Below are 27,432 nucleotides of genomic sequence, written 5' to 3'. Positions count from 1 at the left end.
CATTACCTTTGCCAAATTCTGTTGGGTTAGAAGGAAGTCACAGGTCCTGCTTAAAGCTCCAGGGGAGAGGTACACAAAGGCATGGACCTGAAGAGGTAGGGATTATGGGAGAGCCCACCTTAGAATCACGCCCCAATTTTCATCTCTTTAAGACAACAGCATACAACAAGCATTAGACTGCTGTTAGGGGACACCTGGGCGGCTCAGTTGGTTAAGCACATGCTTTCAGCTGAGGTGGTGATTCCAGAGTCCTGGGATTGAGCCCCATGTAGGGCTCCCTGCTCAGCGGGGAGTCTGCTTCTCTCTCTGTCCCTCACCTCACTTCTCTCTCTCTCCCTCTCTCTTTCTTTCTCTCTTAAAAAATAAATAAATAAAATAAAGTCTTAAAAAAAATCCATCTGTATAAATATGTAATATATATGACAGCAGTGGCACAAAGAAGGGGAGAGTAAAGAGGGCTGTATTGGAACAGCGTCCATGTCCTGTTGGAATTAAACCCAAAGTAAGAATAGGAGTGAATGATGAGAAATCAGTGGGATTAAAAATGAGCAGATGGGGGCACCTGGGTGGCTCAGTGGGTTAGTCCTCTGCCTTTGGCTTGGGTCATGGTCTCGGGGTCCTGGGATCGAGCCCCACAGCGGGCTCTCTGCTCAGCAGGGAGCCTGCTTCTCCTTCTCTCTCTGCCTGCCTCTCTGCCTACTTGTGATTTCTGTCAAATAAATAAATAAAATCTTAAATAAAGGACAAATGATGGAGAAAATTGGTGAAACAAAAAAAAGCAAAAATTGGCTCTTTGAAGAGATCAACAAAATTGATAAATCTCCAGCCAGACTGATGAAGAAGCAAGAGAGAAAACACATAATCAGAACTAAGTATGGGAAAAAATTGTTTATAGATCCTGCAGACATTGAGAGGGTGATAGGAATATAACAAACACCTTTTTGCCATTTAGAAGAAATGGACCAATTCCTGGAAAGACATAAATTGCCAAAACTGATCCAAGGAGGAATGAAACAATTGAACAGTCCTATATCAAAGAAACTTACTTCATAAATAAAACTTTTCACTAAGAAAACTTCAGGCCCAGCTGCTTTCTCTGTTGCATTATTTTAAAATGTTGAAGAACTAAACAATAACATTGCTTCCCAGACTCTTTGAGGAAATACTTCCAAACTGTGGTGCCCTAATACAAGACCAAATAGACATTGAAAGAAATGAAAACTACATACCAGTATCCTTCGTGATGATAGATACAAAAATCCCTGACAAAACACCAGCAAATCTAAGCCATCAGTGTACAAAAAAAGAATATTATATCATGGCCAAGTACTGTTTACCCCAAGAATGCAGGGTTTAAGATTTGAAACTCAACATGGTAATTTACATTATTAATGGAATAAAAGTACAGATACCAAGTGATCATTTCAATAGGTGCAGGAAAGGCATATGACCCTATAAAATACCCATTCATCATAAAGACTGAGCAATCCAGAAGCAGAAAATAACTTCCAAAACCTAAGGAAAAGCACCTAGGAAAAACTATAATGTGCATCATAGTATATGGTGAACTGCTGAATGCTTTCCCTCTGAGATCAGAAACAAGAGTGTGCTTTTACCACTTGTATTTAACACTTGTTTAAATAAGAATCCTATGGATTGGAAAGGGAGAAGTGGCTCTGTCTTTGTTTGCAGAGAACGTAATTGGGTATGTAGACTAGCATAAGAAATCTACTAAAATGTGAATTTAGCTAGTGAATTTACACAGCTCAGTATGTAATCAAATTTCTCTCTATCAGCAGTTAATAATTGGAAAATGAAATTTTAAAAAAATTCATTATTATAACAACCAAACTTAAAGTATTTAGTAACGTAATGAAAGATGTGCAAGACCTATATACTAAAAAGTACAAAACATTGTCGAGGGAAATTAAAGAAGACCTAAATAAATAGATATTGTTTTTTTCATGTTTGGAAGAATCAATATTACCTCGAGTATTTGGGGATGGTTTCCATTTTTTGAGTCAGTGGAGTTCTAGTCAAAATCTCACAGGCTTGTTTGAAGAAATTGATGAGTTGATTCTAAAATTTATTGGCTAGGGGTGCCTGGGTGGCTCAGTCAGTTAAGCATCTGCCTTTGGCTCGGGTCATGATCCCAGGGTCCTGGGATTGAGCCCCACATCGAGGCTCCCTGCTTGGAGGGAAGCCTACTTCTCCCTCTCCCACTCTTCCTGCTTGTGTTCCCCCCTCTCACTGTGTCTCTCTCTGTCAAATAAATAAAAAATAAAATCCTTAAAAAATGCATAAAAAATATTTATTGAGCAAAACAGTTTTTAAAAAGGTTTGGGGATGTGTACTACCTGCTACTATCGCAACTTCTGTTAACTATAGTAATCAGGATACTCCAGTATGGGTGTATGAATATACTTTTTGGTCAATAGAACAGAACAGAGTTTAGGAAAAGACCCACCCTTTGTATAGTAAATTGGTTTTTGTCTGTGGCACAAAGATAAATCACTGGGGAAAAAGTGGTCTTTATAACAGATTGCCCTGGGCAACTAAATGTCTGTATGGAATAATAAACCTTGATCTGATATCACTTTATACAGAAGTCAGCTATCAGTAAGTCATTATCCTAAATGTAAGAGTTAAAAATGCAAAACTTTTAGGAGAAGACACAAATTCTAGGTGACACTGTGTTCGGCAAAGATTTTTTTTTTTGGATTATTTTATTTTATTTTATTTTTTTCAGTGTTCTAAGATTCGTTGTTTATCCATCACACCCAGTGCTCCATGCAATACGTGCCCTCCTTAATACCCACCACCAGGCTCATCCAACCCTCCAAGCCTCCTCCCCTCTAAAACCCTCGGTTTGTTTCTCAGAGTCCACAGTCTCTCATGGTTCGTCTCCCTCTCCAATTTCCCCCAACTCCCTTCTCTCCATCTCCCCATGTCCTCCATGTTATTTCTTATGCTCCACAAATAAGTGAAACCATATGATAATTGACTCTCTCTTCTTGACTTACTTCACTCAGCATAATCTCTTCCAGTCCCGTCCATGTTGCTACAAAAGTTGGGTATTCATCCTTTCTGATGGAGGCATAATACTCCATTGTATATATGGACCACATCTTCCTTACCCATTTGTCGGTTGAAGGGCATCTCGGTTCTTCCCACAGTTTGGCGACTGTGGCCACTGCTGCTATGAACACTGGAGTACAGATGGACCTTCTTTTCACGGCATCTGTATCTTTGGGGTAAATACTCAGTAGTGTAATTGCAGGGTCATAGGGAAGCTCTATTTTTAATTTCTTAAGGAATCTCCACGCTGTTCTCCAAAGTGGCTGCACCAACTTGCATTCCCACCAACAGTGTAAGAGGGTCCCCCTTTCTCCACATCCTCTCCAACACTTGTTTACTGTCTTGTTAATTTTGGCCAGTCTAACTAGTGCAAGGTGGTATCTCAATGTGGTTTCTTAAACGGGATGCAAAAAGCACAAGCCGTAAAAGACAAATCAGTTGACTTCCTCAACATTGAAACATTTTGCTCTTCAAAAAAAAGGAAAATGAAAAAGCAATCAGGATACTAGGAGACAACATTTGCAAACCATAGCTGACAAAGACTTGTATCAGAATATATATGCAATGGAATTGTAAACTCAATAATGAGAAAAACAATTTAGTAAAAATGAGTAATTTCAACAGACGCTGACAGAAGAAAATATCTGAATAAGCCCAGTGTCACTAGTCATCAAGGTCACATAAATTAAAATCTCAGCAGTTTGCTATTTTATACTCTCTGGAGGAGTAAAATTAAAATTATTGATGATGCCAGTATTAGTGAAGATGTAGAACCATAACTCTCATACAGTATTGCTGAGAGAATTGTGATATTACACAGTGTAATATTACACTTAGAAAAATTGTGGCAATTTCTTGGGAGGTTAAATGTACATTTAACAGGTGGCCCAGTAGTTCTTTCCTAGGTATTTACCCAATGGAAATGAAAAACAACAGACTGGTATGTGAATGTTCACAGTAACTTCATTCATAATAGCCTCAAACTGGAAATAATGCAATTGCCCATCTGCTGGCAAATCCCTCAGTAAATGTATATCCATATCATACAATACTCTTCAGCAATACAAAGGATAAGCTTTTGATACATACACACCAACAACGTGCATGTATTTCAGAAACGTCATGCTAAGTGAAATCAGTCAAACACAAAAGTCTACATGCTGTATGATTTCACTTATACACCATTCTAGAAGGGCAAGCCTGTGGTGGTTGCCTGGGCCCCACAGTCTGTGCAAGGAATTGACTGTAAAGAGCCAGGAAGGAACTTTCTGAGATGATGGGATTATTTTGTGGTGATGGCCACATGGCTGTCTACAGTTTGACAGAGTTCATCAACCTCTACACTCAAAGTGGGTGAATTTTATTGTACCTAAGTAAAGTTGTACCTCAGTAGTTGGGGTAAAAAGTCATATTGGTGGGAGATATTTTTTATTCATATACACTTTAAAAATTTTTCAGTAGACTTAAATGGATTTCTTGAAACTACTAAAGCCTGTTTAAAATAAACTTTTTAAAAAATTTTATCTCTGCATCTGTGATAAAATTTTATTTTATCTCTGCACTTGCAAGAAGGCAGAAGCGTACTAAGGGGACAAAGTAATAAGGTGGCTGGGGCTTCGGTTAGTGTTTAGAGAAAGCTTTTCTGATGAAGGGACAGTTGAGCAGATACAGATGAAGGGAATTCAGTTCAATCAAAGAAGTGTCTTTACATGTGCCTTGCACATCTCTTAACTCAATTTTTATCTAGGCATTGTGCAGTTCCTGTTATTAATTACAAATGAGATCTTTTCCTTATCTGTTGCATTAGCTGTAATAATCCTTAAATTAATCTCTGTTCGCATCTTCATTTGTCTTCTGTCTCCTATTAATGCCTTGAGGACAGTAAGTATACAGATTTTATGCATTGTTAATTTCTAGCTCTTTCTTCTCAGCTATGTTTTCCACGTGTGCTGTAATGCATTTTCATGGTTTTTACTGAGACTAAGCAGATCCTTGTATCTGTTAATCTTTGTTTTTCCTAGCTCAGTATAGCACCAAAATGCAAGACCTAAAGTGGAAAATCAAAGATGCTGGTACAATTTCATGTAACATAATTTCAATCTTACTGTCCAATGGAGCGAGTATAGGATGCACGTAAGACTGCTGGCACCTTTAAAAACACCCCTAAATGTGGGAGAAATGTAAGAAGGTATTTTTCAATCTGACAGATTAAGAAAGAAGCACCTGACTGGTCAGGTATAGATTAGAAATGGAAGTCTTGGCAAGATCCATGGTTTCATTTGAATAGAAGGGGTCTTTTAGATTTCATGCCTGTCTTAGTCTCCATATTTTAAGGGAGGTAGGTGTCCAAGACTTGAGGGCTCAGCATAAGCTGCCAAAATGAAAATATTTGTTACTCAAGTTTGTGCCTTACCAGTAGATGGCAGCAAAATGCTTTGTTTAAACATGCTTGCTTGCTTGCTTGCTTGCTTGTTTTATTTTAAGGTAGATAAAATACTCTTATTTTCTTTAAATGGTAATGATCACTGGGTAGTGTCAGTTTATACTAAATGATTTTAGAAATTCAACTGATGCAGCTTTCCTAAAAACGTTAACTTTTTATAGGTTTTGTTAGCAACTACTTCTTAATGATATTTTTTATTCTTTTCAGTAGTATTAATATTATATATGTAGTTTTCTGCCTCATATATTTTTCTAAGGGACCCAGCTGTCATCATATAGTTGAGAACTAAGTAACATTTCAGTAAACAACACAGGAGTGTTTTAGTCCTATAACTGTGGAGGCTTTTTGTGTTTGGAAAACACTCACGAATTTCTCTTGAACAAACCAGAAATTAAGGGTGACTTTTATAAGAAGAGAGCATTTTAATACTAGATGGATAGATCTGACCAATTTATTTTCACCTAAGATTACTGGTCCCTAGGATGTGACCTACCTAATAGGAGGGAGCACTTTTTATCCCTTTTTTCCCCACTGCCCAAGAAGGCCAGTGGAATGAGAGCTACACAAAACTGACCCTTGGCTTCAGGGAAGATCCGGGCAGGTGACAAAAGTCTGTGACTCGAGTCACACAGCAGATTGTCAATTGTGGCTTCCCTTTCTTTCTTTCTCTCTCTCTCTTTCCAGAAATCAGCCCGTTTAGGAGAGCATTTTGGAACTGTTATAGAAAAAAATTCCTACAGGGCTGAGGTTTCTCCCAGTTTTTCACACAAAAAAAGTGCTGCTTAATTCTTAAAAATTCCAAAATTCTTATAAAACTAAGAATCTACAGAATAGCCTTTTATCTTACAAAAAATGATTTATCACGATCACTTAACATATATCTTACATGCTTTGGAATTTCTGCAGACCACAGAAGATTTTTTTTTTTTTTTTTTTTTTTACCTAATATACCCTAAAACAACACAGCCTGCCAGACCACAGTACATCCGTCCTTTAGAGCAGCAGATGTTGCTACACATGCTTCTCTTTAAGACCAAGAAGCACAAGAGAAAATAAAGCAGAAAGTTCAAAACCGAAGAGAAACATGAAACAATACAGAAATGAGAGAGCCGAGTAGCCGAAAGCAGTTGGTTAAATTAGGACAGAGAGGGGTTGTGGCAATCTGAACTCTCTCTTTTTGTCTATCTTTTAAATACTCTGTAGGTCATTTTCATTCTGTTAACCCAGGTTTGATGACTTTCTACCAAAATTTATTTTCTGTGAAAACTATGCTTCAATTAAACTGAGAAAGAAGTACTTAGCATTCATTATAATCTTCAATCATTTCACATTTTTTTCCTGGGAATGGTCTTGAGTGCTCTGTGCCATGGTGTAGAGTTTATTGTTTTGTCTTCGAGTCCACTAATGTTTTCATTTTGGTTTTCGTCCTAGCCGATCCAACAGTTAAGGACTTGATCGGAGGCTTCACTGCTCTTCACTACGCAGCCATGCACGGCCGGGCCCGGATTGCACGCCTGATGTTAGAATCTGAATACAGGAGCGACATTATTAATGCCAAAAGCAATGATGGCTGGACTCCCCTCCATGTGGCTGCTCACTATGGTAGGGACTCATTTGTCCGACTCCTACTGGAGTTCAAGGCTGAGGTTGACCCGCTCAGCGATAAAGGCACCACTCCCCTTCAGCTCGCCATCATCCGAGAGAGGTCCAGCTGCGTGAAGATCCTCCTGGACCACAATGCCAACATCGACATCCAGAACGGTTTCTTGTTGCGATACGCGGTGATCAAAAGCAATCACTCTTACTGCCGAATGTTCCTTCAGAGAGGAGCAGATACAAACTTGGGTCGCTTAGAAGATGGACAGACTCCTTTACATTTGTCTGCCCTTAGGGATGATGTACTCTGTGCACGGATGTTATATAACTATGGAGCGGACACAAACACAAGGAACTATGAAGGACAGACCCCACTGGCTGTTTCAATAAGTATTTCTGGAAGTAGTCGACCATGTTTGGATTTCTTACAAGAAGTCACAAGTATGTAATTTAATTATTACTCTCACTGCATTTTTAAGAAATTTTCATCTTCTTGGGGGGGTTTCATGGGTTTACAACTTACTGAGCAGATGCTAATAATTCCTGTCAGCCCTACTTACTACGAAGTTATTAATAACATGATTCATGCCTCATCCATCGGAAGTAAAAAGAAAGCTCTTTATCACAAGATTTCATGCCCGTTACTGAAAATAATAGGGGTGGATAGGCTGAGAGTGGAAATGTAGGAAGGTACAGAGAGAGGAGAAATTGTTAAATTCAAAGATCTCTGTCAGAACAAGGCAGTTCCTACTAGTCACTCACATAGTCATTCGGGCTTTCATGGACTTCTGATTGAAGAATTAGGACAGCATTGGCCTTTAGGTCCCATAGCTGTGGAAGTGTCCTAGAATTGGTGCTTTATCGTGAAGCTGTTGCTCCATGTTTTAGTGTTGCTTTTCTGGCTTCCCGTGGTGTGACCCAACATGAGACAAACAGCAGTGTTACTGAGGGATCCAAGTAATGCAGGGCTGAGGATGCCGGAAGTTGCTCTTAAGATTTGTCATCAATGGGAGATTTGGTGCCACTGTCCCGGGACCACATGGCTTCCACTCCTGACCAGTTTTGGTGTGGGCACTTCTTCGGAAAGCCTGGGAATATGTGACCCACCTTGTGTGGTGGTGTACGTTTGCCTTGTTTTTCTGGCAGGGATATTGGTCTGTGTGTGGACATAGCCACTCTCTCTCTTCCGCCACGGCTAGTCATGTATGTGTCTCAGAGCTCAACATCCAACCTGAGGCTCAAGTCGATCAACAAAATGCTTGATTTTGCCCTCTGCTGCACTCTTTCACAAACTCCCTTTTCCTCACCTGGTCTTTCCCTTTGAGTCATTATCATGGAGGAACAGAGACACTGTGGGTACAGTTGTCCTGAGGTACAACTAAGGAGTTCACTTGACCTTGTAAACGATCTGCTCTCCTGCTTGGAACTGAACTTGGGAGTAGAAATCGTATGAACAGGTGAATTGTAATTTGGATTTTATGCATTTATGAAAAGGAAAAGATGACATTGTTACCACTTTGTGTCTGCAGACCAAAGCCCAAAAAGAAATAACACTCTAAGTTAGATCTATGTTAGATCATAAGAATCTAACATATGCTGTCCAGTTGGCCTGCCTGTGGCAATGGAAATGGTCAGCTCTATCCAGTATGGTAGCTACGAGTTCTAGCCCCGTGTAGCTGTTTTAAACATGTTACGTGTTTAATGCCACTGAGGAACTGAATTCTTTTTGCTTTAAATTTATTTATTTATGTGAGAGAGAGAGTGAGAGAGAGCACGAGAGGGGAGAAGGTCAGAGGGAGAAGCAGACTCCCCGCGGATCTGGGAGCCCGATTCGGGACTCGATTACGGGACTCCAGGATCATGACCTAAGCCGAAGGCAGTAGCTTAACAACTGAGGCACCCAGGCGCCTGAAGAACTGAATTCCTAATTTAACTGTATCAATTGGAATTTAGATGGTTGCAAGTGCCCGGTGGCCCCCATGTTCTACAGCATAGATCTGTTTGCCTTGCGAGCAGTGTTTGGGGCCAACTGGTAGGTGATCCCTTGAAAGTTTCTGAGGCACATGACAGACTGAGATGGGAGATGTCGTGTGTGGTGCTTCTTCGCCAGCTTACTCTGACTCTTCAGATCCAGGCCACATCTAACGAAAAGTTTGCTGTGACATTCCAAGTGCTGGTTCTCTCAGCAGATTTTCTAGCAGTCTTTATCCATAGGCTGGGAGGGGTGTTGGTGCTGTGAGAGAGACTATCACTCTTGAACTTGAGGTTAGGATTCTGTCGCGGAAAAAGCCTGTGAAGCGTCTCTTATTCTTTCTGCATTCTGAATATCTTTTTGTTGTTACTATTGTCTTTGTTCCAACCTCTCACTAGAGACTCCTGGTTAAATTAATGGGACTGCCCCTCTTGTTAAGTATTTTGCTCAGCAGTTAAGGACGTCAACTAGAGCTGGGCTGCCGAAGCTCAGGCCCCAGCTCCACCACCTGTCACCTGTGACCTTGGGCAGCTTACCCAACTGCTCTGGGCCCCAGTGTCCTCAAGGAAGCATTAGGGTAATGATAACTATCCTGTAGGCCTGTTGTGTAGATACAATGAGTTAATGTTTATAATGTGCTTAAAACGGCACCTGGCACATTTTAAGTGCTACATGTGTTTTTTAAAATAAAATAATTAAATGAGAGTGGATGAACAGGAGGGCCCGGCTTGCTACCAGTCGAGTGAACCCTGAAGGTTCTCAGTCTCCCCCAGCCTCCTGTTTTCCAGCTGGTAGACTGTTCCCCTTATCCTTTCCCTGTGCCATAATGCAAACGCCCCTATTCACCGTACGGATGAGGGAGTTACTGAGAACGGAAAATCTTTGAAGAGAGAAATTCCATGAGAAAACTGAACCTCGGGCACCAACGAACTGGAACTTTTAAACTTACTGGGGGCACAAAAGGGATTGTAATGACTTGCATGCCTGGAATTTTGTCCAGAGACAAGGAGTGAAGAACTTCAGTTGGGGGGAAGCCCGCTTCTGAATTCTCAGGCACGAATTATGCCTGTGGCAGGGACGGACCTCCCCCAGCCAACCCCTTCTGCAGGAGAAGGCCTTGGGCCTGAGAAGCTTTGCTGATTGCACTTCTTGTGTCCAAGCGTCTGAAGATCAGAGGAGGTGGAGAACACAGTCCAGGCAGAGTGGAGAGGGCGCAGAATGAGATGGCTCCCTACTGCAGAGTGCCACTGGGAAGGAGGCCGTTTCCGTTTCGGATTGGCCTGCCTGTTTCCAGAAACAGGTGCCGTGTTGTGCTGCCTGCCTCGGAAATCCTTCAGTTGTAAGGCTTATCACCCTTTTTCTGCACGAGACGGAAACATTCAGAAGGCAAAGTGGGATCCAAGATTTGTGCAAGCAGCCGGGTCAAAAGCTGTTGGAGGGGTCGGCGTGTCACCCACTCCTTCCTTTGCCAGGGACCTGCACGTTTGTACTCACTGGGAATCTACCTCTGATGGGCTGCTCTTTCATCAAAGCATTAGAGACGCAAGATTTTACTGTTACTGTCTACTGTCTTCGTCAGTTTTAACAGAGCAATCATCGGTTAAATTGCCTGTCTGATAATCCTGGCATCTGTGTCATGGCTGAGTCTTCTTCGATGCTTGCTTTGTCTCTTCCAATGTGGTTTTTTTCTTGCCGTTTAGCATGTCTTATAATTTTTTATGGAAGCCAGACAGGATGGATCAGGTCATAGGAACGGAGGCAAATAGGCCTTTAAATGTCAGCCCTGTGTGAACCTGGCCAGGATCTGGGCCACGTGCCATGTCTGCTGGAGCTGTAGGAGCCGGGAGCTTCAGACCCTCCTGCGTCCTCGGTTTTGTCTCCCCCTCTTGACTCTGGGCTTGTCTCAGCACTCCTCCTCTGAAGTGTCTGCGTCTCGTGGCTCTTTCAGCTCAAGACCACAGCTGTCCCACTGGAGCCCCGTCACTGTCAGCTAAGGGGATGGGGGAGGCCAACAGTCTGGCATCTTCCAATCAAGTCTGTCTTTCGGGGCCTGCGTCCTTGGGCTGTGTGCTTTGGAAGTTTCGCCATTTGCCCGCTCCTCCACCCTCCCCGTGTGGCCTCCCCGCTCACACAGCTCGGTGACCCAGGAAGACTCTGTGCACCCAAATCAGAGAACTGTTCTTTTTCCAGGGGTCATAACTCTGGTAGTCTCCACCCTTCCAGAACAGGCCTTTGTTAGGGAGAAGGTTCTGGGTATAGGTCACATGGTTGTTCTCAACCCTCCTCCCTTGCCAGAACCACGAGCGGGGGTTTTTATTAGCTATTCACCGTGGCAGCCTGGTGGGGTTCCTGAAAGTAAAATAGAGAGAATGTGGGGGGGGGCAGGCGGGGCAGGGGGCTCCCTGAGACGGTGATGCGCACTGTCAGGCCAGTCCACACGCATCCTCAGGTTAACTCGTCACAATTACCGTGGAAGTGCTCCTACCAGTTGATGGCACCTGCAGCTTCTGGTGCAGGTACGCAGCTGTGCGCCAGGACTCTCTGGATCTTTCTCTCCCCTGACGTTGCAGCGGTTTGCGCTGTGACGTCTGTTCCCTGGTGGGTGAGTCTAAGAGAGGTCACTGATTTTGTGTTTGTTCAGCTTTTTGTTCTTACAAGAGCAGGAGTGATGACTTTCCAAGCTCCTTACATGTTCACGAGCTAAAACTGGAAAGCTGTTCATTAGTTTTATTGTTTTTACATGAAAAGTGAAACACAGCCTATCCATCGTCATTTGGGCTGAGTAGTTTTCCGACCCCAACCCCCCTGGAATTCAGGGGCACATTGGTCTCATACACGATCCTGAAGACCTCTCAGCTCTGCCTCCGTGTCAGAGGTGGAGAGAGCAAGCTAGTGGGCTCTTGACCCCATGTCTGACTTGCCTAAAAACCTTGGGCAAGCTGGTTAGTCTCCGGCTCCCCCTGCTGCTCAGTTCCCCCCTCTGAAACATGGGGGAATGAGACCACAGTCCCCAGGGACTCCCCCCACTTTTTAAAATTCTTGCCAGTAACCACTTAAAAGGGATGATTTCCTGCAACATTGTGATTTTATTTTACAATTTATGTAGAACAGTGGTTTTTACAGTGCAGCCTCTTACAGGGCCCTCAAGACCATCTGAGGGGCCCGTGAGGTCAGAACGGTCTTTGTAGCAGTGCTGAGGTATGACTCGCCTCTTTTCACTGCACTGTCATTTGACTTATGGTGTAGGAGCAATGGTGGCTCAAACTTCTGGCTCCTCAGTGTTAATCGAGGCAGTGGCCCCAAAGGGTGCCCCTCATCCTTGAGTCCTTCACTACCAGGCAGTCCCGCCAAAGAAGATTCCAGTTCCATTTAGAGAGATCTTTGAGAGAGCAGCAAAAGTAATCCCATTAAATCTCATTCCTGAGCACGTGCTTTTTTGATATTCTGTGGATGGAAATTGAAGGTATTCTTACTGCATACCAAAGTGCTGGGACTGAATCGACAAAAAGCACTTCTTTGATTTGTTTGAGCTGAGCCAGCAGCTTTTTTTGTGGAACACCCATTTTTACCTGGAAGAGTGACAGACAGCCAAAGGATAGCTGTTTAGTCTTGGATATCTGGCAGACTTTGTTGTCACGTTAAGGAAAACAGTTGACAGTGTTTATGACAAGTCATAAGCCTTGAGCTTTCAAGTGAAAATTAGAATTTTGAAAAGTTTGTATTTGCTCCTGTGACATTGATGGGTTCCCAATATGCAGATTCTTTTGAGATGAGCAGTGATACTAACAAAAGTGATTTTTTGATACTATCATAATGAAATCAGTCAACATTTGGAAGATCTCCATAACCTAAGGAGCCAGTATTTTCCAAAGGACTAATGCATAATTTGACAAAAACATGCATGGACAAAAGATCCATTCAAAGGGCAAAGTAGACCAATGGATTTGCATGTGAAAGAACACAAGAGGTTCATTGATTTGGTTTCAGATTTCATGTTGCAACTAACCTTTAAAAAAATACCACTTGTCGACTTTTGGTGAAGTATCAGAGAAGATGATAATCATCTAACAAGGCTATTAAAATATTCTTTCCCGTTCCAACTATGTGAAGGAGGCTGGATTTTCTTGAAGTACTTTAATCACAGCATATTCAAACAGAATGCAGGAGCAGATCTGTGAATCCAGCTGTCTTTTAGGAAGCCAGTCCTTAAGAGATAATCTGCAAACATGTAGAACAGAGCTGCTCTTCTTATGAAACCATTTTTTTTTAGAAAGCAGCCTCTTTTTTTTTTTAAGATTTTTTTTTTTTTTAGTAGTCTCTACACCCAACATGGGGCTTGAACTCACAAACCCAAGATTAAGAGTTGCATGTTCTACTGACTAAGCCAGCCAGACACCCCATATTACTGTTATTTTTAAATGAATCAATGAATATGTTTTAAATTTCCCAACCTTAATCTCTAAGTATGGCAAATACAGATAGAGAAAACCCATATAAACAAAAATTCTTTGAGGTCCTCCAATTTTGAGAGTGCAAAGAGGTCATAAAACTAAAAAATGGAGACCCTAATGCCTGTCCGTACAGCTTCTACATGCACATTTTTTTAAAGACATCTTGTTAGCCTAGAGTTTTCAAATTTGGTGAATTTCTGCTATATTTCTATTTGCAGTTGCTACAGTCTGGATACAATGAAATGCTTTATATTACTACTCCCCTGTGCCAACATATTTACAACTTAGGATCTATAGAGACCAGTGATTCCTGAAGTGTGTCTATAAAATTGTGGTTCTATGAGATGCTCTGAAGGTAAACAGGTTCATTATTCAGATTAATTTGGAAGACTGCTACCCTGGATTCTAGATCTCAGTTTCAGGGAATAGTATATACGAGGTACCAAGAAGTCCTTGAGTAAGTTAACCATTAATTTTTGTTAAGTAAACAACTAGTTGACTTTCACAGGCATTTTTTATTCCTGTGGCAAGCTCTGGTCTAGATTACTCTTAAGGCAGAGAATATGCAATTTGGGTTTGTGTTTACTATCCATAAGGAGGCCAGGTTGTGATCTGTGTTTCTCGTAGATGCTGCTTACAGACTTGAATCAACCAGTCAGTTTGCGTCAGGGGTGTATAAAAGGTTGGACTGGGTTGTATTTCGATTTGTATAGCCTAAGAAATTAAATGGCCCCTATTTCTAAGGAAAAAACATTAGGTAGATGGGAATTGAATTGGGTAAACTATCTGGGGAGACTTAATCTGTCAAGTATTTAAGCTTGTTGCTTTCTAGAACAGCATGACAGGTGTTTAAAAATACTGTTTTATAAACACCACAGTAACCTGAAATGTGTTTTTATTTAAAAATAGTCAAACACACTGTTTTGGTTTCAGGAGTTAAACTTCAAAAAAACCTTTTAAACTCTAAAAAGTAAGAATATGAGTCACAACTTCTTTTTTTGTTTGTTTTTGTTTGTTTGTTTGTTTTTTGTTTTTTGTTTTTTTTTCAATTTTAAGAAAGTAAACTTTAGCTTGTGGCTCTCAGTTAAATCTAGTACAATGACAAGCATGTGAGCAGATGATCACATAAAACAACGCCTGTACCTAGGTGCCCTTATTTCTGTATTTCTTTCAAATGCTCTTTAATCACTTTTTTGATTTGTTGTTGTTGTTGTTGTTGTTTGATAGAATTATATATCAAAACAGTGTTACCAAGTGTAACTCTTTGGAGAAGTAATTTGTGTAATATGTTTTACCTGTGGTGATTTTTTGATTGATTTTTTTTTTCTAATAAATTAGGGATTTGCCAGACATTTGCATTATAGTCTTGTTAGGCCTTTGGGTCCCAAATACTAAAATCACTTTTAGAAACAAATAAATAGTACATAGTTCTAAGTCACATTAGACTACACTTTAAGGTCCTTTGATCTAGAAAGCATTGCCTTATTGTGTACTTTTTTCATATTTATATTGCTTTCTGTTTTCAATATAGGCTTCTAGAGATTTGTTATTTGTTAGGAAGCAGTATATGGTTTTGTTTAGTTTTAGTGCAAATGAAGGATATAGGTCAAAGCTTATTAGCTTGTGGAAACAAATGGAAGCAATGGACAGATGTCATCAAGGTTGATACTGCATATATCTGGATTCTAGCTAAGAGATAAGGTATTTTACAATATGACTATTTTTACTTTAAGGTGAGCTACAAACTGCCATTGTCCTATAAAGATTTGTTGAACACATTTCATCCTAAGTGTCGGTCAGGGACAAGAGCAAAGGAATAAAACGTGTTTATGGTAGGATTTTTAAATTGGGAAGCCGAAATGAAACAAAGAGGTATTGGGAGACGATTCCAGATGCTGACCTACGATGGAGAGGTGGCTGAAAGGAACAATTCAGATTGTAGACAGCAAAGGAGGCTAAATCATTTGTTGCGTTTCTTTACATCTTCCTCTCTACTTCCAGTCTCTTTCCCCTCTTCCCCAAAGAAGACCCAGAACGTTGTTTTGCTTTCATCTTCTTTCCTCTGGCTCTACAAAAATGTTTTGCCTCTCTCTCTACCTTTACAAACATTTTACCCAAATAAATAGGTTTAGCCTATCATAAATGTGGTGATGGTGGTATCCAAAGGAGGTGGTTTAGGATATTTAATTTTCTAAATTATGCCACTGCCCTGGTTTTGTAATTTATCCTAGACCAGACCCTTCAAAAGCTGATTTCCTATTTTATACCAGCCCAATTATTACTAATGATGGGCTGCTTTACCAAATGGAGAGGCTAATAGGCCTTTGAACTGTTATGCAATCCCATTGTAGTTTGTTAGTGTGAATACCTTGTAGTGTTCCTGCATCCCCCAAAGTGTTTATGATTCCTGAAATTATACTCTTGTGTGAGATATCCCCCCCGGTCTCTCCTGTTACAATCCCTTGGACAAGCTGGTTGTTATTTAACAGGGTAGGAGTAATTTTCTGCGACACCTAGTAAACCTAGTGCACGTGTGTGTTGAGTGCTTTTGGTTTCATTCTCTTTATTCTCTTTCTCTGCCTTTTTTTCCTCTGCCACCCCTTCTCCCCTCACCCCTTCAATCCACAGCATAGTTTATTTTGGGGGTACCTAGGAGGCGCACGGTAAATCTTTTTGAGTGATGCGTTGACTAGAAAGTAAGTACATCTTTTTCAGTCATAATTTTCTGTTCCCAAAGTGACATTCCTGAAAATAAAAATAACTCCTCAGTCAGTCATAGAAATAGCAGTGATGGCAATGAGTAGTCCTTATCACTCCTTCCTGTTTAAGCCTGCTGTACGGCCCTCATTCCTACATGGCAAGATAAGTCCACATCTCTGTGCGTGGCACCGTAGCCTAAAGACATCCCTCACTTCATCACCGCACAGGTTTTTGTAGAGTGAAGGTTCTTACATCTCTGCTTGCCCCAAATCATGCAGTGATTTCCATAGTGTCATTCCCAGCGGTTTGCCCTGGACCGTTGCCCCGTAAGATTACCAGTAGATCCTTTACTGTTAAGCTGCCACCTGGTTTTCTTCCTCTCTTAACACCAGGAAGATGGAGACCCCAACTTCCAAGAAGCACCCTCTACTTTTCTGGGAAGGAGAAGCAAATATTACCCTTATAAGTATTGAAAAACCACTATTTTAACATTCATTCCCCAAATACTTACATATAGTCCTACGTGTCTGGGATGATACCATAAACCCTTGAGCAAAATTAACTTTTTTGATGCTTGTAAAGCCTGTGATGGAGGTGGTGGTGTCCTTGGTTCATACGTGAGGAATCTGAGGCAGGAGGCCAAGGGGCTTGCCCAGGACCACACGGATTGTAAATGGTGGGGTGAGGAATCCAACCCGGCCCGTCTTGCTCCAGACTTGATGCTTCTAACCACTAAGATCCCATTAAAGGTCATTTTGCAGACCGGGATTATACATGGTCAAGAACTCTTTGAAAGCTCAGATTCTCCCCAAATGGTAAAAGATTGCCACAACATACCGCTTGAGGAGAAAAATCAATAGCAAATTGAGTAAAACTCTGATGTTTAGACAGAAAGTTCATCTCTCCCTGGGAAAAGCCCCTGTGGAAGTACCTTCTGAGGACAATAGGATTTCTGTAGCTACGTCCCTTGGATTCCAGGTGCTAGCTTGTCTTTGCCTTCTTGTATTTTATCACAGACAGTGAGGAGAGCCAGTGGTCCCTGTAAGAGTTGGCCTACAGAATCTTCTTAACTAGACCATTAGGGTATTTTTACTACTTTTCTGTGTTACAGCAGGGGACGGTGTTGCCAAACTTTCTGCCACTAATAAACCCCTCCCCCCACTCCTGCAGCTTCTAGTAACTTTTTTTTCAGCTAGTAACATTTCAGAACTCTCTTTTAAGCCCTAACAGACTCCTCAGAGCCCTTCCCCACCAGCTGGTCCTAGTGATAAAGCCACATATTTTAGATTTTTTTTTCTTCTTTTTAATGGTAACACCCTACTTCAGGGTCACAGAATCTCAGTTATCTAATGCTGGAAATTTTTAGTGGCTTAACACAGTAATAGTGGATTATTTTGCTCCTCTGCTCCACATGGTGTCATCTGGACTTTCTCAACTGGGGTCTCTCCACATTCAAGATGGCGCACTCCGATGGCTGGTAGTGGGGTGCTGGCATTTGGGAGGTCAGCCAGGACTGCTGGGCAGAGACCTCGCTTCCTTCTTCTAGACTGCTCAGACTTCATGGCGTGCTGGTGGCTGTGTTCGCAGAGTTAATGTCCCAAGAGCCAGGCGAAAGCATGTCCCCCTCTAGGACTTAGTTGTCACAGTCACATAGCATGAGGCATAGGTGATGTTGTGGTTCTTTTTGGAGAGCACAGCTTGGCGTGAAATAGGATTTTCAGAAGATCCCCCTTATGTAACCCTTTGCCTCAGTCCTTTTTTTTTTCCCCTTAGCTAAGCAAATTCCAATCATACAGGTTTTCTACTCTGTTGCATGATATGTTTCCATTTAAGTGTGTTTATATTCTTCTACATGTCAACTTTATCCTCACCTGTTTGTAGCCTGAATACATTGTGCTTGTTCTTTTCATTAATATTACATTTGGAAAGAACCTGGCATCTATCAGGAAAATCAGATTCTTTCTTCCGAAAAAAAAAAAAAAAAAAAGAAGGTTCATATCAAATTCATATTGTGGTTTGCATTTGCAGATCAAATGCGGTAAGCACTTAGCGAAAAATAACAAAATGATAAATTTATTCCCTTCCTAATGGTAGCCCATGAAGGGTGGTGAAAAATAATTCAACGCAGGTTAGAAAATGATTTGCTGTTGACATGGGCGGATTTTGCAATGAGTTGACTGGTTTGTCCCTTATGGACGAGCCTGTTAAGGATTCATTCATTCAACTAATTTTTACTACAGTATGATATCAGGCATTGGGCTCCATTGGCAGCCAGAAGTGGTCTTGCTGTCATGGAACATGTCAGATGGTGAAGAAGTTGGGCATTAGTAGAGAATCACCAAATAAATATAAAATCACAACCTTATTAAGAGCTGTAGCAGAAGGGAGCTCCAGAGTATCTGATGGGGAACCTGATTTGTCACCCTAAAGGAGTGCTTTTGAGCAGAGATCTGGAAAATGGAGAAGACATAGCTTGGCCAGAGACACGAGCCTCAGACCGACCCACGTGCAGGTATCTGTAGGTACATGTGCCCTAGGTTTACAGGCGTTTCTAGGAAAGCAATAGTTTCTGCAGTTCTCTTCAGAGAAGACCTTGAGTTAAGTAACTCGTGGAAAGCACATGTTCACACAGGCCCTGACAGAGATGTCTCAGGAGCCTTTTTTTAATTTGTGAAGAATTACTTAATTTTGAATAATGGCGGTCACTATAAACAAGGATGGTGTAAGTAAGGGGTAAAGTACTAATTATAGCAGTGGTTCTGCATGAATGACTTGGGGATTCCTGGAACTCCACAAGACCCTTTCCCCTACCTGAGGTCAAAACGATTTTCATAAGTCTGAGACATGATCTGCCCTTTTCACGTGCCTTCTTTCATGAGCATAAGTGGACTTGTCTAGAGACGAGATGATTTTATCACAGCAGATTGAATGTAGAAACATGTATGAGAACTCAGCTGTCCTCTCTTAAGCCAGCCCTTTAAGAACTTGGTAAAAATGTGAAAGAATGTCATTCTTCTTACTCTTTTTCAAAAGGTTGTTCTTGTACCAGTGTTGTCTATGGCCAAATGTAATGGGTTTATTCTTTTTTTTTTTAATTGAATATTTCTAAGATTTGCTTTAACTTCTAATATGGTCATTACTGATAGATAGAAACCCACATAAATGGGAGTTCTTTCAGGTCTTTGATATATTTAAAAAATGCAAAGAGGTTTTGAGACCAAGAAGTTTGAGATTTGCTGAGGTATGGCTTTCTACTTGACTTTTAATCTCTCTGAGACACAGGGAGTCTGTCTATAAGATGGGGATGATGATCAAAGTGCTTCCCTCATAAAAGGATGAAAGAGTTAGTGTATGTTGAGAGCTTATAAGGATACATGGCACAGAATAAGCCTCCAACATGTTAGCTTTTGCTATTTGTTACCATTTACATGAAGGCAAAATTTATGTGACCCCACATACAACTGAGGCACGGTTGCTTAGAATTCTTGCTTGGGTTTCTGGTCATTTTGGTAAAATACAATATTCAGAAGTGAACGGAATTGAATTTTGTAACTTTTGAGTTGAGCTATAGCAGTGGTTTTTATCGGCACAGGGTGAGGGTGTGAGGTTTGAAGACACGTGGATTCAGAATAGCTGGGGGTGTCTTTTCCACCTGGCTCCCTGCCCCCTCTGCCCTCGGACCTGCCCCCGTCTATGCCCTTTTGCCCACAGCCAGGGGTCTGCTATGTCTAGATTCATGGTGAACAGGTGGGCGAATGTTGCTTGGGAAAGCTCCCTGGAGATCACGCTCATGTCTAGGCTCCAGTGTCCTTGATGGGGAGCTGAAAGGAGGGGCCACATTAGACATCATCTCATTTGGTTTCCCCACCTCTTTAGATGGAGAAACTTTAGCCCAGAGGGGATGATTTGCTCCCCCTGGGTTCACTGAGCCTATTAGAGGCATTCCAGGATGAAAACCGGCATTCTCATTTGTAATGAAAAGAATACCAGCCTTAAACGCAGAAAAACTGGTTTTAGTCTCTGTCCAAAAAGCTGTAATTGGTCATCTGACATTGAGCAGTTGCTCAAATCCCTTGAGTCCTTAATTGTAAGGATAATTTCACGGAGGTGGAAATACCCATCCTCCCAGGGTTGTGAAAAGCATCAGATGAGACCTCACAAGAAGGCCCCCAGGGCACATCCTCTAAGAACCCATCTGGTCCTTTGCACTGGTCTTGGTGAAGTCCATAGAGAGACATGTCCAGGTGAAACAAACAGTTCTTTTCAGAACTGAAAAAACCTTACATATTGTACTGTGTAGCTTTGTAACAGTTTCTTTTTTCTGTCTTTTTAGGACAGCCCAGAAACTTGCAGGACCTGTGCCGAATTAAAATTCGACAGTGTATAGGCCTTCAAAACCTAAAGCTACTTGATGAACTACCAATTGCCAAGGTCATGAAAGACTACTTAAAACACAAATTTGATGATATCTGATGTACACAGAACTGTGAGCAAGATTAGGAGTTATATTCCAGATACTTAAAAGGCTTTTTGCCTTGCACAAAGTATATCCTATGCAATTTCTGATTTGATGTGAAGTCAGAAAGCAGGTATACACTTTTAGGTATTTTGTTTGTTCGTTTGTTTGGTTTTCATGGTCAGGGGAGGGATTTTTTTATATATATGAACACACACACACACACACACAGCACATGCTTGAAGGTCTTAATTTGGTTTCTTGGTCCAAGTTTAAGAGGTCCAAGCTTTCTATACGATACTGCATTTACGAAAATCGTTTTTCCGAAATGACACACGTAGCATTGGAGTGGAGAATTTTCCCCTTTTCAAACGTATGGTTTCTTGGACATGCACGACGTTATCAACCAGCAGAGTGCTTGTTAACCGGTTGGAGGCATGGTTTCACCCAGGGGGGTCCTGGGTCCTACTGGAAAATGCCTCAAGAAATTTTTAAAGTAACTCCGTCACCTCATTCATTTTTAATGAGTACAAATTGGCCATTTCAAACTGTTCCTTTTCCTAATTAACGTAGCTCTCGGATGACATCAGTCCAGTACCTCTGCTTTCCTGTTGGTGTGCTCTTGTTTTTAACTTATTTTTTTAACAACTGTAGTACACTACCTGCCCAGAGACACTGGATCTCAACTTCCGTCTCTCGTCGAATCGTGCTTTTAAAACAATTCATGGGCACAAAAATAACTTTATAAAGCCAGTGTATTCTGTTTTTAAAACAGTGCCTCCCGTGCAATACTCTTCCTGGTGTATTTTATCCATTATTTCACTCGCTGTTTCTCATTCCACAGCGGCTTTGACAGGCCTGTGAGAACAGGAACCACCACTTCAATTTCAATTGTAGGACCATAGGGTATCAGTTGCCATTTCCATTGTAAGCGTTGTCTTTTACTTCACTTTAAGCAGAAAATTTCCTAGCCTGGTGATAGAGTCTTCCCTAAAAATAGCCCAAAATATTGTTTAAGCCATTAGGCTTTACCGGTTAAATAACTTAGGGGTGGTTTCATGGTGTTTTTTTTTTTTTCCTTTCTTTTTTTTATTCTTCCCAGTTTAAAAAAAAAAAAATTCTAAAGGGTACAGTTTCTAATGGGTGCACATCTGTAAGCCTGGTTAATTCCTAATACGCTAATTCAACATTTCCTGTCTATTTTTTAAGTTTATGCACAGTGAAGCTCTTCGGGACAGTTATTTTCTTTTCTGGGTTGATTGGGCATATGTTTGCAGTGTAAACACGGTTATGATAAAGTGTCAGTAACAGTGGGAAAGGTTCCAGAGACGTGAGGGATCTACTCTGATGCCCTGGGAAATGTGTTCTGTGCTTGATCTGTCATCATACTAGTTTCAGAAGAACCATTCCAGATATCCCAGTATTGTTCTCCGTGCTTTGGGCAATTTCAAAATATTTACACACTAGTAATAAATTTGTTATCAGACGTTTACAAGATGAAGGGCTTCTCTTGTCTGAATTTCTAGTTTTGAGCCATAAAGTCCAAAACTACTTCACCGGGAAAAGCATCACTAAGCAGAATGGAGCATCTTCCCAGGCTTCACCTTTCTTTAGGGAGCCTCTCTCAAGCACAGAGTCTGTTCCCTGGGATGCCGAGTGGCTTTGACATTGGTGTATGTGATTTGCTTGTGCCTAGGCAGAGAGCACAGGTTCCTAAAGAACGGGCAGCTTCGGACAAAGAAGGATTCGGGGGGATCGCTGATGGGGTACATAGACTCTCTTGCAGGGAGCGAGTCAGAGTACAGCCCATTTGGTAAACCATTCCAAAACTAACGGGAGCCTGACGGATAGAATTGGATGGTCTCCTGTCTCTAGAATGGCCTCTTCTGAGAGAGAGTCCCTCCTGCAGCTGAGCTCATCCTTTCCACCAGTGCCCAAGTCAGATCTGAGACATACTCGCAGTGTCAGAACCGCATGGCCAGAAATGAATTGAGTGTTTCTCCCTGCTCCGACCCCACCCCAGGGAGACAAGGAGCGGGGAGGCCAGGCACCCGGGACCCCTGCTCTGAGCAGCGGTAGGAGCACTACCTTTGCACGGGGCTTGTTTCCTCAAACGTGTGTATTCATTTATTCAGGTAGATGAAAATGACCTTCTCTCCCCCAGCCATTCAGAGGTTTCCATACTAAGATAGCCACTGAGTTTGAGTCAGGGAATTCCAAGTAGAAAAGATCAGATAAAGGTAAATTCTTTGTTCTGCATTGCTGCTGCGACTTCAGGAAGAAAAAAAAAAAATTATGAGAGCTCTTCCTTGGAATTGAAATTTCTATTTAATGAGAAAGTGTATAATTCCATTATTTATTGTCGGAGGTTTGATTTACCTGGAAACTTAAAAAGAATGTTTTATTTTTGTTAGTAAAATCCCAATCACATATCCTGTTTAACCATAACTAAAATTTAGTCTCGAAGGTGGTAACCGGCAGAACGTAGGGATGAACGTGCAGGTCCGCATTTCAGTTTAATTGGCAGAGATGCATCGGGTGGTCACGTAATGAGTAGGGAGAACAAGTTATTTTCAGAAAACCGACTGATTGGCTTTTCCAGAATCTTCACTGAAATGTTCCGAATATTATCAGATTTGTCGCTGACCCTTCCATGTTCCTTTTGAAATTTATTGTTTAAGCCTGTTCCTAAACCTGTATAAAAATATATTTGGCAAGTACACCAAAGAAACCAACTCATAAACGATTATGATCATTAATGAACTGCAAACCTCATCTTTTGAAAACAGAAGATTTTTTTTCGTGTGTGTAAATATTTGTGTTTATAAATGTACAGCAGAGTTAAGAGTGTTTTTTAGATTATTTAATGCCCATATTTCTAAACTATTTACTACAAAATAATCCACGCTTGTTAGTTTGGAGGACTTGACTGTTTTGTTTTTTTAATTCATTATCCGTCATGCTTGGAACAGCATTTCCGCTAGAGAATTCAGTGTTCTGGCAGTAGCAAGAGTACACATCTGGAGCATGAGGAATCTAGAGTGATTTGTCAGATGCGTACCCTCAGAGACAAGAACGTATAGTTTCATTACCAGAGTGGACCAGATGCAAACGGAGATTCTAACTTTTCCCGCAGAGTTGCTCATTAGCCCAGAATGTGATTGGGATGAGGCCCTTTGCCCACAAATTTAGCTTTCATGTAACTCCTAGTGTGTTATATCATAATGTATTTTGTTCTTTCTTTGTAATGTAAGTTTTGCTTTGGGTCAATTTGAATTAAAAAAAAAAAAAACTTAAATCTGGTTTAAAAAAAACGGTATTGGAATTGTGTCTTATTTTCTAGTCTGCCTTAGCTCTTTAATACTTCAGGCTGTTCAGTGAAAAGAAGCGGAGAGCTCTTTTCCTTCATCAGCGTTTTAGATCCTCGGGAATATTGTTGAGAGCAGGAGAGAGAAAACAGCACCGCCCTAGATCAAAGAAGACAGTTCGTGCCCCCTCCCCAGATCGCAGTTTCCGCTGCGTTCTGCGTGGACCCACAACAGAAGCCCGTGGCATCCTCCAGTGGGGCTGAGTGAGCCCTGAGCCTTTTGGGGCCGATGGCCACTCTGCCTCATGCCTGCCACACCTCGACTGAGCACAGTTAGGATCACAGCGTTCCTAAGCACAGAACAGGAGAACAACGAATCCGAGGTGGTTTATTAGCCTGCAGGAAATAGAAGCAAGACAACTCGGATTCCACCTTCCCTTTATGTAGTCTCAACACAGCTTGGTTCAGGAGAGACTTCAGGCGACGGCGAGTGACGGTATTCTGAGGAAAAGGGAGGCCAGACGACAGAGGTGGAGCACCTCAGGCAGAAAAGTCAGTATTTTGCAGTTCAGCTTTGTTGCGGACTCGTCCAGGGTTTGGCACAATTGAAGGCCAGGAATGGGACATTTGAAACGATTCTTAACGATCAGCAGGGGAGTTCAGATGTGAAAAATAGCTGTGTTGCTTGGAAATCTTGAGGTCATTCCTTTTCCAATATGATGTAAGTAGTGTATTGTTTTTTCAGCTGACAGTTTACAAAAATGGCTTTCTAGCTATAGATAAAACAGATTATCTCCTTGATAAAAAAATCATATAATATACACACACATATGTGTATATATATGTATATATACATATATAAATACATATATAATATATATAAAATACATATATATAATATATATACATACACACACACACACACACATATATATATATAAATAAATATATTTCCACATCCTCTGTAGCTGGGTTTCAGGGAAGAAAAAAAATGGATTTATATCATCTGCCTGGATTTATGTCACATCATGCAACTGTGTTCTCTTAACGTCTTACAGATTTTGATGTTAGAATTTATATGAGCTTCAGTACCAATAAAAAGATTTTAAATGTCCACTGCCAGACACTGGCCTGCAGGCCCGAGCTGCTGCAGACTCCTAAGCTAGAGAAGTCATTTTTGTCTTTATGCTGTCATGAATTGTCATTACCGGTGAGGTGTCCCGAGTCTTTGAGAACCCAAAGGGAGCGTCAAGCAGGATCTCATGACTATTCTTGTATGCTGCCGGTGAGCAGGGGTCAAACTCCTGTGCTCTATTTCTCGAAGATCATGATGCGTTTTATAGTTACCTCTTTATGTTCCAGAAGAACGCCGTGATGCCTGAGTGACAGTTAAAGTTCTGAATCCCATTGAAAAAGACTGAGGTGATTTGCAGAAGGCCCCATGAGAGCTCATCGATGTGGGCCTGGAACCCTTAGTGCTTTTGGCTGCAGTGTTGTCCTGTTTTCCGAAGGAATGCCACACTCGGTAGTGAGATGTGCCCTTTTCGTTTCATTGATTCCTTGATCCCCATGGTGCCTTGTGCTGAGTGATACTATTTTGTATCCACAAGAAGTGATTTAGCAATTCTGAAGATCCATTAGGGGCAAAGGATCGGATCCAAGGGGGTGATTCTCTTCAGCTGCGGATAGGACCTTAAGAAAAGTTCGTATCATCATGCTTGTGGTTATTATAAATACATTCTGAATCTTGGGTTGTTCCAGCATTTTAAAAATCACACTTAGTACATTGTTTTATGTTTTCTTTTAATGAGGAAATTGCTCTTAGGTTAGTTAAGTGGAACTTCTTGTACGTTACACCAAGTAGTAATGAAGTGATTCACTTTTCTGTGAAATGGCATTTTATGAATCAGAAAAGAGCTGGCTTCGTTTGGACAATGGGACTTAGTTGAAGTGGAGAGACTCGGTCACGTGGTGAGTAGACTGACCCTTTGTGACTGACGCGGAGGTAATCCAGCTGCAGATAGTTCCTATTTTATCTGGCAAACGGAGTCATATTTTTCTTGCTGCTCAGGCTTGAGCTAATGTTGCTTTTCTTCCTCTGATAGTTTTGGGTCAGGTCATTGCTCAGTTTTCTTTTTCTTAACAACAAAAAGAAAAAGAAGAAGAACATTTGCAGGGCACAGGCTTACTGTACATGACCGCTTTGTATTCCTCTAGAGGCCTTCCGGGTTTTCTCTCCTAGTTCTGGCCACTTAACCCTTTAGTGAGGTACATACGTGTGCACGGGGTATGGCCTTGGCCTCACTGAGTTGCTTTTGTGTGCTGATTTTTAGAGCTCCCAGAGCGCTGGTTTTTTCCTGCCTTACCTGGGCAGAATGATAGCCGAATATCATTTATGAAGAATGTTCTAGCAAACTAGTCAGAGCTACATCCATCTACCATCTTGGTAGTACCAGAAAGGAATAGGTTGCATTTCCTCCTGGTTTATTACCGATGCTCTTAAGAAATCATTTGCTATGGGGCGCCTGGGTGGTTCAGTTAGTCAAGCATCTGCCTTTGGCTCAGGTCACAATCTGGGATCAAGTCCCGAGTCAGGCTTCTTGCTCAGCGGGGAGCCTGCTTCTCCCTGTACCTGCTGCTCTCCCACTTGTTATCTCTCTCTCTCTGACAAATAAGTAATATCTTTTTAAAAAATCATTTGCTGGGGCACCTGGGTGGCTCAGTGGGTTAAGCCTCTGCCTTCGGCTCAGGTCATGATCTCAGGGTTCTGGGATCGAGCCCCGCATCAGGCTCTCTGCTCAGTGGGGAGCCTGCTTCCTCCTCTCTCTCTGCCTACTTGTGATCTCTATCTGTCAAATAAATAAATAAAATCTTTAAAAAAAAATCATTTGCTGTAAGTCCACTGTACAGTGAAGTCCTGGAGGACAAACCTTAGGTCTTAACTTACTGAATCTCAGATAGTTCCCGGAGGCCTCTAAGGAAACCAGGGCCAAGTGGGTGAGAGCATCAGCATTTCTCAGCACCAAATCTCAGGTAAGTGCAGTCTTGATTCCTGCGACCATTGCCTTTTGCTGCTCCTTCCTCTTAACCCTCTCCTCCTCCTTCCTCCGGCCCTCCTCTCCACCATGAGCACTGGGCAGTGGACCCACACGATCCACCATACGTGGCCTTATGATGGCAAGCTTCCAAAGAGAGACCACCAGACTCTGTAGGGAATTCTGCCTATCGGGAGACTGCCTACCTGTGATCTGGCGTGGAGCAAAAGGATTGCAGTCCCTGTTGGGGCAGCAGACCCTCCATGCATGTCCAGTTCAGAGCACGCCTGCGGACAGGGAGCCCTGACTCCCTGTGTGTCTCCGTGGGCTAGAGCTGTTCCTGGACAGAGTTCTCCGTTCTCAGGGCAGCTAGATGGGGACCAAGGCAGAGCCC

At 41.7% G+C, this 27,432-nt stretch overlaps 1 protein-coding gene across 2 annotated transcripts in view; it reads left to right on the top strand.

Moving 5' to 3' along the window:
* ASB7 (ankyrin repeat and SOCS box containing 7) overlaps window positions 1-27,084 on the top strand; it is a 52,599-nt gene extending 25,515 nt beyond the window's left edge. The window contains exons 5-6 of one of the 2 annotated variants that reach the window (XM_082736307.1): window positions 6,953-7,558; window positions 26,961-27,084. In XM_082736307.1, the coding sequence (XP_082592433.1) occupies window positions 6,953-7,558; window positions 26,961-27,004 (650 nt within the window). In that variant the 3' untranslated portion in view covers window positions 27,005-27,084. Of the gene's footprint in view, window positions 1-6,952; window positions 7,559-20,573; window positions 23,595-26,960 lie in introns of those variants that run through there. The other variant, XM_082736306.1, reaches the window with a different exon arrangement.
* The last annotated feature ends 348 nt before the right edge of the window (window positions 27,085-27,432 follow it).

The sequence above is a fragment of the Mustela nivalis genome (assembly GCF_964662115.1).
Source record: "Mustela nivalis genome assembly, chromosome: 6".
NCBI classification, from domain to species: Eukaryota; Metazoa; Chordata; class Mammalia; order Carnivora; family Mustelidae; genus Mustela; species Mustela nivalis.
This window is presented reverse-complemented; position numbering and strand designations above follow the sequence as displayed.